This window comes from Staurois parvus, unplaced genomic scaffold (assembly GCF_062004578.1).
Source record: "Staurois parvus isolate SC_StPar_1 unplaced genomic scaffold, SC_StPar_1.0 ptg000756l, whole genome shotgun sequence".
NCBI classification, from domain to species: Eukaryota; Metazoa; Chordata; class Amphibia; order Anura; family Ranidae; genus Staurois; species Staurois parvus.
Genome location: NW_028318552.1, coordinates 124,409 through 139,092, shown reverse-complemented (window position 1 = coordinate 139,092; position 14,684 = coordinate 124,409). Strand labels below are relative to the sequence as shown.

Genomic DNA, 14,684 nt, shown 5'->3' with positions numbered 1-14,684 from the left:
AAGAGTAACATTTGTAGCACCCCTCTAGTTAGCTGGGGGGAGCGAGCTAGTTTTGCAACTAGAAAGTAGTAGCCTGGGCTGAATCAGAGGGTACATTTTAGGTAAGGAGTGCAGGTCAGTTCCCTGATACCTCCCCCTGCTCTTGAAACCTGGATAAGGTTCTTGAAGCAGTGGGCAGTGGTGTGAAGGGGCTGGTCTGCACACTTAGAGGACTCTAGCCAATTCTCAAACAGGAGGATTGGCATGGGGCCAGTGCAACCTTTAAATGTGCTAGAGCCTGCTCAGCAGCAGGAGAGTTTGGATGGAAGATGAACTGAGGGGAAGAGATGTAGGAGCCTGTAAGGGGAATCAGTGGGAAGGGGTCAACCTCCAGGTGGGATCTGGAAAGGAGGAACACTTTACCTCACTGGCCCTCTGAGAGAGGACCACCTGTAGAGTCAGGGAAGGAGCCAGCGCAGTGGAAGGCCTGAAGGCAGCTGCCAGTCTAATCAACCTATAGGAGAGGAACAGTGAGTACGCCTACAATCCCTGGACCAGAGAAGGGGAGAAGGAAAGAGGGTATTTGGGTGGGAAACTTGACTAACCCCCATCAGGGACTGTGCCTTTAATGTGACAGATTCTGGGTTCCCTTATCCAGGGAAAATCTGGATGAGAAAAGGCATCATCTGGAGTTTGGGGTGGTACACCAGGAGAGGCTGGAGAGCTTTCCATGAAGAGACATTTCCTATATTGGACTTGTGCATGGTTGCTGTTCTTTGGGCATCCCATGCATCCCTCAACCTCATCCAAGTTTCATACTCCTAATAAAGCTTAAAAAAAACAAGCTCAAGGACATTTTACTGTCTCTGGAATGCAAGTCTGAGGACTATAGGGGGACCCAAATTTTCAGCAACTCCTAAGGGGAGAGTGCTACACACTTGAATAGTAGTCAGGTGCAAAAGTGTATTTGCTTTGGAAGAATAAATCACCTCTAATGTTGGGTGTCCTACATGTGTGGATGTTGCTGTGTAATGTAAAACTATGAGTTTTTTACATTTCAAAATGGGGCGCCTGTGCATAATTTTAAAGGGTGCCTTGACTGGAAAAAGCTTGAGAAACTGTGCTCTAAGTACCAGGAGGTCAGCCAGTGCTGAATGGACACCACGATCAAACGGGAGGGGCTGTTGTGTTGCACAGTTTAAAGGCTCCACCGGAGGCGAGTAAACAATGAGTAAAGAGCCCCACGCCAGTCAAGTCAACAACATATATTAAAAATTGAAAACATGAAATATAAATATATATAAAAGCATGAAAATCATTCCAGACTATGAACAAGAAATAATTTCCTTTGTTACTATGTTATACCAGTTCACTTTTGTAGCAGATTGTGCAAAGCATTGTCTTGCATGTAGAGCCTGTGATTTCACTCATCAGCATCTGGGTATCGGAACCTGTTTCCAGGGGGGAGGCAGGAAGGTGATCACGATCCAGTTGATGGTGGAGGGTCTGGCCATGGTTTGAGTTCAGGCTCTAAAGGTAGATCAAAGGTCTTCAACAATGTAAGGAATTCAGCTGGAGTACGGAGATGAAAAAAGTACCTCCATTGATACTGGATATTTGCCTCCTGTTTAGTTCTTGTTAGCAGGAAAAACACCCTGTGTGTTGGCAAGAGTGCAACGGGATACATCAGGGAGCAGTAAGAGTCCAGTAAGAGTAATGCAGGCCATAGAAGGGTCGAAAATCGGCCGATTTTCGGATCATTAGTGGGTTAATAGGTCGGCCGTTTTTCGGTATTTTGGCAGATTTTTTTTATCGGTAAAGTTGGAAAAAGATCGGGCGATTTTCGCGGCAATTATGGGCAAATCGGCCGATCTTTTTACCGATAAAAAATCTGCGCATGAGCAGTGACCTGCAAGAGAATGACAAAAAGAAGAAGAAAAAGAAGAAGAAGAGGATGGAGAAGAGGATGAAGAAGAAGATGATGAAGAAGAAGAAGAGGATGAAGAAGAAGAAGAAGAAGAAGAGGGTGAAGAAGAGGATGAAGAAGAAGAGGATGAAGAAGAAGATGAAGAAGAAGAGGATGAAGAAGAAGAGGATGAAGAAGAGGATGAAGAAGAAGAGGATGAAGAAGAGGATGAAGAAGAAGAAGAAGAGGATGAAGAGGATGAAGAAGAAGAAGAAGAAGAGGATGAAGAAGAAGAGGAAGAAGCAGATGAAGAAGAAGAAGAGGAGGAAGAAGAAGAGAGGATGATGAAGCAGAAGAAGAATTCCAGTCCGGCAAAAAGTGTCCCTGCAGTGAGCTCCGCTATTTCTTTGACAGTGCTTTGACATTTATAGCGGTTGGCTGAGGCTACATACAGCAGACAACACCGTATTCTGGGTGCGAGCCGAGACCTTTCCATCTCAGACCTGGAACACAACAGAGTCTGTCTGAGTGGTGCTCAGCCACTCATAGAAAGCAATGTATTTTATTAATGAATACAGAGTTTCCTCTGTTAGAGTCAGAGATTGTGACATTATCAGCCCGCCAATCTGTTGTAATCTTTGATTCCTTAACCTCCCTGGCGGTCTGATTATGTCAGTATTTCTGTGCTCAAAGCGGTACATTGTTTTCAATGGAAATATGTTGTTTTTTATTGTAGGCCTGTAATTCTTAGGAATAACTCACTGAAATCTGTCCGAACAAGAGTCTAGTAAACATCCCGGGGATAATAAAATTTGAAACATGAAATCATAAATTAAAATTTAATAAATAATCATAAAAAATAATAATATAATAATAATAAATATAATTCAATAATATAATCAAACCAAAAACACTGAAATGTGAAATAGAGCGCCAAGTTCGCACATCGCTGGGCAAAGTCGCAGAATCGTTTTCAGTGTCTGATGATGAATTTCCCCCACGAATCATTATCACTCAATTCTGCAAGTGGTTCTGATTTACTATCGCTGTTCTCTAGCCGGTCTAAAACCGCGTCTGAGGGACGCTTTTTGGACGCCATGGACGTTTGTCAGTTTCCAGGCAGAAAGAACAGTCAAATGCAGGCAGGGCGCCGGACAAAGCACTCGGGACAAAATGTATGTGAAATGGTTTGATACAGGAATGGAATACTATCAGATTTTAGTGTATTGAGTGAATGTCAAATTTTTACATTTTTTAAATTCATGTCAGCTCCGTCCCCCGTACGTTCCGTATGTCCCGACGCTCGCGGGGAACGGAACCCGGAAGACGGATGCCGGCATCGGCTGGAAGACATTGCCGGGGACACTGCAGGGGGGACATCGCGGGAGCGCAGGACAAGGTAAGTGCTGGAGGGATCCCAAAGCAATGCTGCAGTGTATTCCCGAGTGTAGCTCGGGCGGGGGGGGGGGGGGGGGGTTTACTGCTTTTGGTACTGAAAGTTAACCCCGAGCTACACTTGGGAATACCGCCGGGGGGGTTAAGGACCTTAGAGAACAAATTACTTCACAGAACAAGCAACTAGATAGGCCAGAGGTGGCTTGTTTTCTGCTTTAATCCCGAGGGGGCTGGCTTATTCAAAAGCCCCTTTATTGACCCTTCTAAGCCTACTGACCATAGTTCGAAGGCTATGCAGTGCATTATGGTTTAAAAAAATTCTCCTAAGTGATCCTGCACAAAAACTTGCTGCGACCACGCAGGTTTTCCCTCAAACCGAAGGTATTGGTGAACCTGAACCTCATCCTACTTACAAAACACTTTGTATGACCTCATTGGATAAGATGGACATTTACAAAATACAAATAATGAATATTAACATTATCACATCTGATTTTCAGGTCCCGGTATCTCGATGCTCAGAACCCTGTTTACCAGGCACCAGAAAAAAGTTTGGAACTGAAGTTCATGAATGCTGCTATGAGTGCGTCACATGTTCAGAAGGAGAGATATCCAACATTTCTGGTAGAATTTATACTTGTTAGTAGGTTATTGTTGGACCAGGCAGATACCACAGGAAAAAAATATATTTAACCACTTGCCTACCAGGCACTTATACCCCCTTCCTTACCAAGCCAATTTTCAGCTTTCAGCGCTGCCGCACTTTGATTGACAATTGCGCGGTCATGCAACATTGTACCCATATGAAATTTTGATCATTTTTTTTCTCACAAATAGAGCTTTCTTTTGGTGGTATTTAATCGCCACTGGGCGCTTTACTTTTTGTGCTATAAATTAAAAAAGTGCAAAAAATTTGAAAAAAAAAAAAGTTTATTTGTTTCTTTTATAAAATTTTTCAAACAGGTATTTTTTCTCCTTCACTGATTTGCGTTGATGAGGCGGCACTGATGGGCACTGATAGGCGGCACTGATGGGCACTGATAGGCAGCACTAAAGGGCACTGATAGGCAGTACTAATGAGGTGGCACGGATAGGCGGCACTGATAGACAGCACTAATTAGGGGTCATGGATAGGCGGCACTGATATGCAGCACTGATAGGCGGCACTGATAGGTGACACTGATGATGGGTACTGATAGACGGCACTGACTGGCATCACTTCTGGGCACTGACTGGCGGCACTGACTGGCACAACCCCTGGGCACTGACTGGTGGCACTGACTGGCAGCACTGCTGGGCTGCACTGGTGGGTGGCACTGGTGGGCAGCACTGGTGGGTGGCACTGGTGGGCGGCAGTGGTGGGCACAGGTGGGTGGCAGTGGTGGGCACAGGTGGGTGGCACTGGTGGGCACAGGTGGGTGGGCACAGGTGGGTGGCACTGCTGGGCACATGTAGGTGGCACTTCTGGGCACAGGTAGGTGGCACTGCAGAGTGGCACAGGTGGGGGCACTGCTGGGCACAGGTGGGGGCACTGCTGGGCACAGGTGGGGGCACTGCTGGGAACGGGTGGGCGGGGCTAGTGGGCGCAACTTGCGGGTGTCACTGCTGGGCACCGATCATCAGGGCACTGATCATCAGTGCCCTGATGATCGGTGCCGATCCTCGCTCTGACAACTGCCGGTTCTCGGCAGTACTTTCCTCACGATCTGACAGCGTGAGGAAAGTGCAGCCGAGAACCGGCACTTGCCTTTCCCTGTGATCAGCGTGTCATTGGACACCGCTGATCACGTGGTAAAAGGCCGGTGGGATCGGCCTTTCACCACATCCCGTGATCAGCTGTGTCCGTAGGACACAGCGATCACGGAGATCGCCGGGTGCGCGCCCCCTGGGGCGCGCAGGAGAGCGCGTTCTGGGAGGACGTCATATGACGTCCACTCAGAACTGGCCGGCCGCGGTGAAGCCGTCATTCGGCTATGCGCGGTCGGCAAGAGGTTAATACCAGGGCTTTTCTTCTCAGAAAATAGATGCAGGAACCGCCCCATCCTTCTGAGTAGCCCCTTGTCTTTTCTCCCATTCCCACCTCTGAACAGCATCCTTTTGGTGCCACTCCTTACTTACCTCCCATTACCGCCCCTTTTAAAAATATGGATCCAGGCATCACTTTGTGGTGCTAAGTAATTTGTATGGAATTTGTTCATGATAACAAGAAAAGCAGTAAAATAGACCCCTGCAGCCAGAAAAAATAGACCCCCACCAATAACAGACCCCCCCAGCAACAGAAGATCCCCACACAACCACAGACCCCCCCAGCAACAATGAACAATTGTTTGATTTATTGATTTGGACACTATATTGTGTATTTAATATTTATTGCATTGATTTTTTTTTATATAGACATGATTATATTTAATTTTGAGTATATTTATTTATTTATTTGAGCACTTATTGCACATTAATATATTTTAAAGATTGGCACAGGTATTTAATTATTTATTTAATGGTGTTATAAATACATATATTTTCACTTAAGTAATAATTTATTCACAGTGGAGAACGACATATATTAATCACTTTCGCACAGTTATATGGGTATAAAGTGTCAGTGAACCACGATCATAGGAATTATTTTATTTTTATTTTATTAAATACTACATAATAGCTCACAAGTACAAATACTTAATATTAACAATAGACCCCCGCAACCAACTACTAACCCAGCAAAAATAGACCCCCTGCAGAACAACAGATCTTCCAGCAGCTAGCATCAATAGACCTCTCTCTCAACAGTAGATTCCTCTCTGTGACAATTGACCCCCAGCAACATAAGATCCCTTCATCAACAAACGATCCTCCACCAGCAACAATAGGCCTCCAAAAATATTACATTACATTACATTGAGTTTATATAGCGCCAAAGGGTTTGCTCAGCGCTGTACAATAGAGGGGGGGACAATACATGAAACATTACAGCAGCTACGAACAGCACACGAGGGGTAAGAGGGCCCTACTCTTTCGAGCTTACAATCTGGGAATAAATGTTCTTCAGAGACAATAGATCCCCCACCAGCAACAATAGGCCCCAAGCAAAATATATATTTTCCAGTGACAATAGATCCCCCAGCAGCCAGCATCAATGTGCCCTCCAGCACACTCCAGCAACCCTTGTCATTACATACGTTTGGTGCTGGAGGTGCCGGAGGTGCCAAGGGCTGCGTTTCTCTATGTGCCTGCTGAAAAAAAAGCCCTGTGTAATAAATGTCTGCTATGTATGCACCTTTGCATATGTTTTATTCATGTAACCATTTGAGTACTAGGTCCTGAGCTTTCCTCCTTTCCAGTGTCACTGCCTGTAGGTAGGCCCCTTCACAACTGGGCCCCCTCCCATGCTCCACACTCCATCCTGCTCACATCATCTTTCATCCGAACTCTACTAAACAATATGGTAGTGTGACCAGAGCACCCCTACCCAAGGAAAGGAGGTTATTAAATGATCCACGCGGAGTAATATGGGTTCAAAGATTACAAACAGTATTTTATTCGATCACATGGATCATAGGGAGGTTAAACATGAGCACGGTGTACATATCAAACAAATAAAATCATTTTAAAAGCACTTGGCGTCCTCATTTCTGGGTCATTTTGGCAAATAGAGTACCATATAAGGCAATGTAAGGTAGTGGTGTGACTTAGATTCTAGGTTTCCATAGATCTCCAGCTTGTATCAGGATAAACCATATATTCGGTAAGTATATTTTCAGTATGAGCCAGGGTGTGTAGAATAGCCTTCTGGCCCGTGGAAACTGGAACATAAAAATAGAAATAAGTATATATGAAGATGTAGGAGCTAATCACAGCTAAGCCCCACCAAACCTCCCTATAAAGTGGTCAGTGAGCACTTCATCACCTTCTCAGTTGTAAGCCTGTCATGCCCGCTTCTCAATTGTGGAGACTTCCTGGGTAGCCACCCCAAGTGAAAAAAAGTCCACAGTACCAAATGATTCTGGGGATATATATAAAAAATTATAATATGGATCACAAAGCATCAATTAAACCCTGAAAACAGAAACAAAATATGGGTATATTACCATCAATAAGGATCAAGAGGACTCCCGTCGACTTGAAATAGGATCAGGTCCTTGATGCTTGTTTAAAGATGCATATGGGGGTGGGAAGCCAGGTGGTCTCAATACGTAATTCCCAACACATATATTATGTATGTAGCAGGCCGTGAGTACCTGAGTCTATATACCCAATGAAGGGTTTCCAAAAATTACTCAATCTGAGAGAAATAAAGCGGTTTATATAGGATATGGCTTTGTCACAGCAAACAGTGCCTCAGTAGGATTGCATATGTATATATATATATATTTTTAATCCTCTAAAGAGGATTTCCAAAAAAATTCCCCGAAAAAATAGGGTAAATTAGGCACATATAACATACCCTCTTAACTCCATATATGCTCTATGAGTCTAAACAGCAGTGAGCTAAAATAACTTGCCACCGGTGGAAGATATATTCCCATAGGGGATTGCCGTTTGCGGACCGCTGTAATAGTAGCCTTATGGTAGTTTTCAGAGGGCCTCGTGCCTTCCTAGCAGGGAGCTGTGACACCGCCGTTCTTTCCCACCTCGTGGGCGCCGCACCCTATGAAGACGCCGAGCGTAGTGACGTCATTACGTTGACGCGTTTCGTCCGCCAATCACCGCAGACTTCGTCAGAACTGGGAGGGGACTTCATTCCTTTGCCTTATATAGTGCACTAATTGCATACCAGCGAGTCTCCATATCGCCCTCTTGTGTTCAAAAAATATCACTACATTCAAAAAATCAAAAGTGAATTAAAAAGCATGTATTTAAATTTTAAATTGACTGCTGGCAATAAAGAAGAGGGACCATACTAAAGTGAACCAGATCATCTTTGAAAAGGATAATAGAGAAAGGTAATCATTGTAATTCAAGGGGTGGATCATCAAGACCCGGTTCAAGATCCTAATTTCAATATTATTCTAATTATTGTAAGAATTCAGTCTATGATAGGGAAAAGAGAGAGGGCCCCGGGGCGGCGCCCACGAGGTGGGAAAGAACGGCGGTGTCACAGCTCCCTGCTAGGAAGGCACGAGGCCCTCTGAAAACTACCATAAGGCTACTATTACAGCGGTCCGCAAACGGCAATCCCCTATGGGAATATATCTTCCACCGGTGGCAAGTTATTTTAGCTCACTGCTGTTTAGACTCATAGAGCATATATGGAGTTAAGAGGGTATGTTATATGTGCCTAATTTACCCTATTTTTTCGGGGAATTTTTTTGGAAATCCTCTTTAGAGGATTAAAAAAATATATATATATACATATGCAATCCTACTGAGGCACTGTTTGCTGTGACAAAGCCATATCCTATATAAACCGCTTTATTTCTCTCAGATTGAGTAATTTTTGGAAACCCTTCATTGGGTATATAGACTCAGGTACTCACGGCCTGCTACATACATAATATATGTGTTGGGAATTACGTATTGAGACCACCTGGCTTCCCACCCCCATATGCATCTTTAAACAAGCATCAAGGACCTGATCCTATTTCAAGTCGACGGGAGTCCTCTTGATCCTTATTGATGGTAATATACCCATATTTTGTTTCTGTTTTCAGGGTTTAATTGATGCTTTGTGATCCATATTATAATTTTTTATATATATCCCCAGAATCATTTGGTACTGTGGACTTTTTTTCACTTGGGGTGGCTACCCAGGAAGTCTCCACAATTGAGAAGCGGGCATGACAGGCTTACAACTGAGAAGGTGATGAAGTGCTCACTGACCACTTTATAGGGAGGTTTGGTGGGGCTTAGCTGTGATTAGCTCCTACATCTTCATATATACTTATTTCTATTTTTATGTTCCAGTTTCCAGGGGCCAGAAGGCTATTCTACACACCCTGGCTCATACTGAAAATATACTTACCGAATATATGGTTTATCCTGATACAAGCTGGAGATCTATGGAAACCTAGAATCTAAGTCACACCACTACCTTACATTGCCTTATATGGTACTCTATTTGCCAAAATGACCCAGAAATGAGGACGCCAAGTGCTTTTAAAATGATTTTATTTGTTTGATATGTACACCGTGCTCATGTTTAACCTCCCTATGATCCATGTGATCGAATAAAATACTGTTTGTAATCTTTGAACCCATATTACTCCGCGTGGATCATTTAATAACCTCCTTTCCTTGGGTAGGGGTGCTCTGGTCACACTACCATATTGTTTAGTATGCAATTCTTTTTGGGTTTATGGATCCACACTTACATGTTAAGTGAGTCGGAGATATGATTATGACACTAGCTATCAGTGTCATTATAGGTGGCTTCCTTTAGTCTAATTTTGTGATTTCATCCGAACTCTCCCTGCTACTGAGCAGGTTCAGTCACTGTTAAGAGCTGTCCTAGCCCCATGTCAAGCCTCCTGTTGGGGATTGGGCAGGATCCCTTAAGAGTACAAACCAGCCATTCCTTAGTCCCTCCCACTGCTTCTAGAACTATCTCCAAAATTCTAGTGTAGGGGGAAGTCTCAGGAAACCAGTCTACAGAGCTTCTCAGCCCTGACCGAAATCTGACTAAACCACTGACACAGCTTATAGCTCCTGACTAACAATTGAACACTAGCTCCCAATAGACCTAGGAGGGTGCTACACAAATATCATGTATTAACCTCCCTGGCGGTATGATTATTTCAGATTTTTGGTGCTGAAAGCGGTACCATTTTTTTGCATGGAAATATGTATTTTTTTAATTGTAGGCCTGTAATTTTTAGGAAAAACTCACTGAAATCTGTCCGAACAAGAGTCTAGTAAACATCCCGGGGAGGATAAAATTTGAAACACAAAATCATAAATTATAATTTAATAAATAATCATAAAAATAATATAAAAATAATAAAAAATTTAATTCAATAATATAATCAAACCAAAAACACTGAAATGTGAAATAGAGCGCCAAGTTCGCACATTGCTGAGCTCAGTCGCAGAATCGTTTTCAGTGTCTGATGAGGAATTTCCCCCACGAATCATTATCACTCAATTCTGCAAGTGGTTCTGATTTACTATCGCTGTTCTCTAGCTGATCTAAACCTGCTTTTGACGTAAAGGGACACTTTTTGGACGTCATGGACTTTTCTCAGTTTCCAGGCAGAAAGAACAGACAAAATGCAGGCAGGGCGCCGGACAAAGCACTCGGTACAAAATGTATGTGAAATTGGTTGAGACAGCAATGTTTTACTATGTAAAATGTAAAAAAAAAATAATGACATTTTTTAAAATTTTTAAATTTCCCGCCGCCGGCGGCGCCCGTACGTCCCGACGTCACAGGGACAGGACACAGAAGCCGGATGCCGGCATCGGCCGGAGGAGATGGCCGGGAACGCTGCAGGGAACACATCATGGGAGTGCAGGGTAAGGTAAGTGAAGAACACATGCCGGAGCAGTGCCGCATGGTATTCCTGAGTGTAGCTCGGGGTTACCGCTTTTGGTACTGAAATGTTACCCCGAACTACACTCGGGAATACCGCTAAGGAGGTTAAATGAGATAGATATTATCTTTTATATCACATAGTGATTAAGACCTGTTGATATACTCATGAGACCAAAAGAGTCCTAAAGAGGGGGATCCCGCCAAACTCGTAGACTTCAGTCTTTAATACGCACAACTGGGACATCTGTACTTGAGATATTTTGACCTGGGTCCATAATACAAATAAGTGTTTACAGTTTTTGTATGTTTTAAGCCATGGATGGCATATTTTATTTAAATTTTGTAATTATAAAATGTGTTATTGTTTTTAATTCAGAGAGTGGTCTTAAAATATTACTATTGGAGGCATATTTAAAGGATAAATTCACCTTTCATAACATATAACATGTTACACCCATATTCTTGGTGTGACGTGTTACTATCAGACTGGCTCCCAATCTCTGTTTTAACAGCTAACGGGGGATCTTCTCCCCCCTCGCCAGCTGTAAAATTTTTAAAAATCTCAGCCTTGTTGGGCTCCGCCCACCTGGCTGCGTCACTCATTCACAGTCCTCTGTGAATGAGAGACGATAAGCCCTGATAGCCTCAGTGGCCGATGTGGAGCACCGTGGTAGTTAATTCATTCTTCCTGTCAGTATATCTGCTTGTTCTTACATCCCGCACATCCCATACATCCCGTAAATCCCGTACATCCCTATATCCCGTACATCCCGTACATCCCATATATCCCATACATCCCGTATATCCCGTACATCCCATACATCCCGTACATCCCGTACATCCCATACATCCCGTACATCCCATACATCCCGTAGTTCCTGTACATCCCGTATATCCCGTACATCACATACATCCCGTATATCCCGTATATCCTGTACATCCCGTACATTCCATACATCCCGTACATCCAATACACCCCATACATCCCTTACATCCTGTACATCCCATACATCCCGTATATCCCATACATCCCATAAGTCCCGTATATCCCGTACATCCCGTAAGTCCCGTATATCCCGTACATCCTGTACATCCCGTATGGGCAAGAAGATATACTGAAAGATTTTTAGAAGACATGCATGGCACCAGAGATCTGCTGATCACTGGTGCAATGCTTTGCAGGCTCCTGCAACGAAAAAAAAAAATAATAAATGCGCAATTTTTACCTGCAAAAAAATGCACGCTTATTATTTTTTACAGAGGTGAAATTATCTTTTAAAGTCCCTGTTGTTGTTAGTATGCTTTATTGTAACACAAGACAACCTTTTTTTTCCAGAAACTCTGACCCAGATGCTGATTGTTTTTATATGTTCCCTGCAGATAGTGAAAACTGCATGAAATGTCCTGATGAAGAATGGCCCAATGAGAAGAAGGATCGGTGTGCTCCCAAACTGGTGGAATTTCTCTCCTACACTGAGGATACAATTGTTGCAGTATTTTCAGCTCTCTCCATCCTCTGTTGTCTTCTGGCTGGTTTAATATTGGGGATATTTATACATTACAAGGACACCCCCATTGTTAAAGCTAACAACCGGAACCTGAGCTACCTTCTCCTGATCTCCATCATGCTGAGCTTCCTTTGTGTCTTCTTGTTCCTTGGTTGTCCAGTAGATGTAACCTGCATGCTGCGTGTAACCTCTTTTGGTGTCATCTTCTCAGTTGGAGTTTCCTCCCTACTTGGAAAAAGTATCATGGTGTGTATTGCATTTAAAGCCACCAAACCTGGGAGTCCCTGGAGGAAATGGATGGGAGCCAAATTGCCCGCTTTTATAACTTCTCTGTGTTCATTTATTCAAGTCATAATCTGTGTCACTTGGTTGTCTATCTCTCCTCCCTTCCAGGATGAAGACACTCACTCCTATCAGGGAAAGATCATCATTCAGTGTAATGAGGGTTCAGTTATCGGCTTCTACTCTGTCCTGGGATATATGGGGCTTCTGGCAGCTGTGAGCTTCATTATAGCTTTTTTAGCCAGGACATTACCGGACAGTTTTAATGAGGCCAAGTACATCACCTTCAGCATGCTGGTGTTCTGCAGTGTCTGGATTGCCATGATCCCGGCCTATCTGAGCACTAAAGGGAAAGACATGGTGGCTGTGGAGATTTTTGCTATTGTGGCATCAAGTATTGGACTTCTTGGCTGTATATTTTTCCCAAAATGTTACATACTTCTGTTTAGACCTGACCTCAATACAGTTATGCTGAAACATAGAGGCTAATTTTTGTTACCTATTTATGATGTAATATTTAATATTTGTCTTTTCGGTGGACGGTGAATCTAATTTTTGCTCTTGTGAAAAGCTATGCTCATCCCTGGTATGCAACATCTTGTTAAAAACCTTGTTCCTTGTCGTGTGCAGGGGCGGACTGACCATTTGGAAACTCGGGCACTGCCCGAGGGCCCGGGGTCAGTGGGGGGCCCCATGAGATGCCCCGGTACCTTTTTCATAGGCTTTTTTGAGTTTGGGCAAGGACACAGGGGCCCCATGATCCCCTGTTACCCGGGGGTCCCATGAGTTGTCCGCCACTGGTCGTGGGTAATGGTTCGTCCCACCAGCTGCTACATCACTATGGAATAAAGTAATCATTTGGCGAGGAGAAATCACACTGAACAGAGGGGGATCCAAAACATCTTAAAGTGTCAGATACTAATGCCACCCCCACAGGACCAGTTCTAGACTATTTTTCGCTCTAGGTAAGACCAGCTACTTGTGCCCCCCACAAAATAAATAAATAAATAAATAATTTAATAAACAGTGGAAAATAATAAATCAACAAAACATGAAACTGCTAAATTTCTGTTAATTTGCAAAGATAAGTACCATAAGATGCCACCAGCACCAACATTAAAGACAAAATCAGTGTCATGGGTGTACTGTGTCTGTGGCTGGTGGTGGCAGGGTGACAGTTGCAGGGAGTGGAGGATGATGGATCCACATTCTGACAGATCCCAAGCTGGACTTTCTCAGGCAATGAGGGGAGGTAAAACACTACCAGCAGGCAGCTGAACTGAGCGATCCCACACAGTGACAGATCCAACACAACGCGCCACCACCAACACTGACACATGCTCGCACTAGAAGAGCAGGTTGTGGGATTGTGATGATGTCACCACTCGCTGACACTTTACACATGTGATGGATGTCCGGCCGGTCGGGTCACACTCACACAGACATGAGACATCATCGTCAGACATTACCTCCCTCCGCAGGAGCAGCGCCGCCTCCGCTGATAAATGGGAAGAGAGGGGCTGGAACTCCACAGTGATCAGCAGCTGCCAGCTGGCTTGCAGTAAATGACTGAGTCTGAGAGGAACACTGGAAGGAGAGGCAGCTCAGTTGCAACACTGGCCCCAGACACCCCGCATCTTCCTCTGTCTCTTCTTCCTCCCCTCTTCCACCTCTCCCCTCAGCTGAAGGATCATTCATGACGTGGAGGCATCCCACACAGAGAGAGTCCCAGCCTGTGCTACGTCCAGGCACCCCTAGGTGACAGTGCGTCCTAGTCGGTGACCTAGTTTGCCTAATAGAAGCACTGGCCTTGAACCCCCATAGCACTTCAAGAGAGCGAAGATTTCATTCACCACCTTCCAGAAAGGTGGATATTATCCCCTTGGCACAGGCACCTCCCAGCCCATTAAAGGGTTTCAGATGCTGGGAGGCGGGGCAGGGTGTCTGGTCATATGACCGCTGTAATTGGCTGTCACAGCGGTCACATGATTGGAAAGCTCCCAATCGCAAGTAGAGATTGGAGCTTTCTGTTATCCGCAGGTAACCGTGCCTGGAGCATGCACAGTGCGCACTCTCAGCACAGTTCCGTTTATCTTTAGGTGCGCATATATGCGGCCTCTCTGCAGTAAGGCCCGCCCTCCGAGGA

At 44.3% G+C, this 14,684-nt stretch overlaps 1 protein-coding gene across 1 annotated transcript in view; it reads left to right on the top strand.

The window, feature by feature from the left end:
• LOC149444987 (vomeronasal type-2 receptor 26-like) overlaps nucleotides 1–13,027 on the top strand; it is a 45,523-nt gene extending 32,496 nt beyond the window's left edge. Inside the window, exons 6-7 of the mRNA XM_089654330.1 lie at nucleotides 3,781–3,904; nucleotides 12,129–13,027. Coding sequence (XP_089510456.1) covers nucleotides 3,781–3,904; nucleotides 12,129–13,027 — 1,023 coding nt within the window. The remainder of the gene's footprint in view (nucleotides 1–3,780; nucleotides 3,905–12,128) is intronic.
• Nucleotides 13,028–14,684: the final 1,657 nt, after the last annotated feature.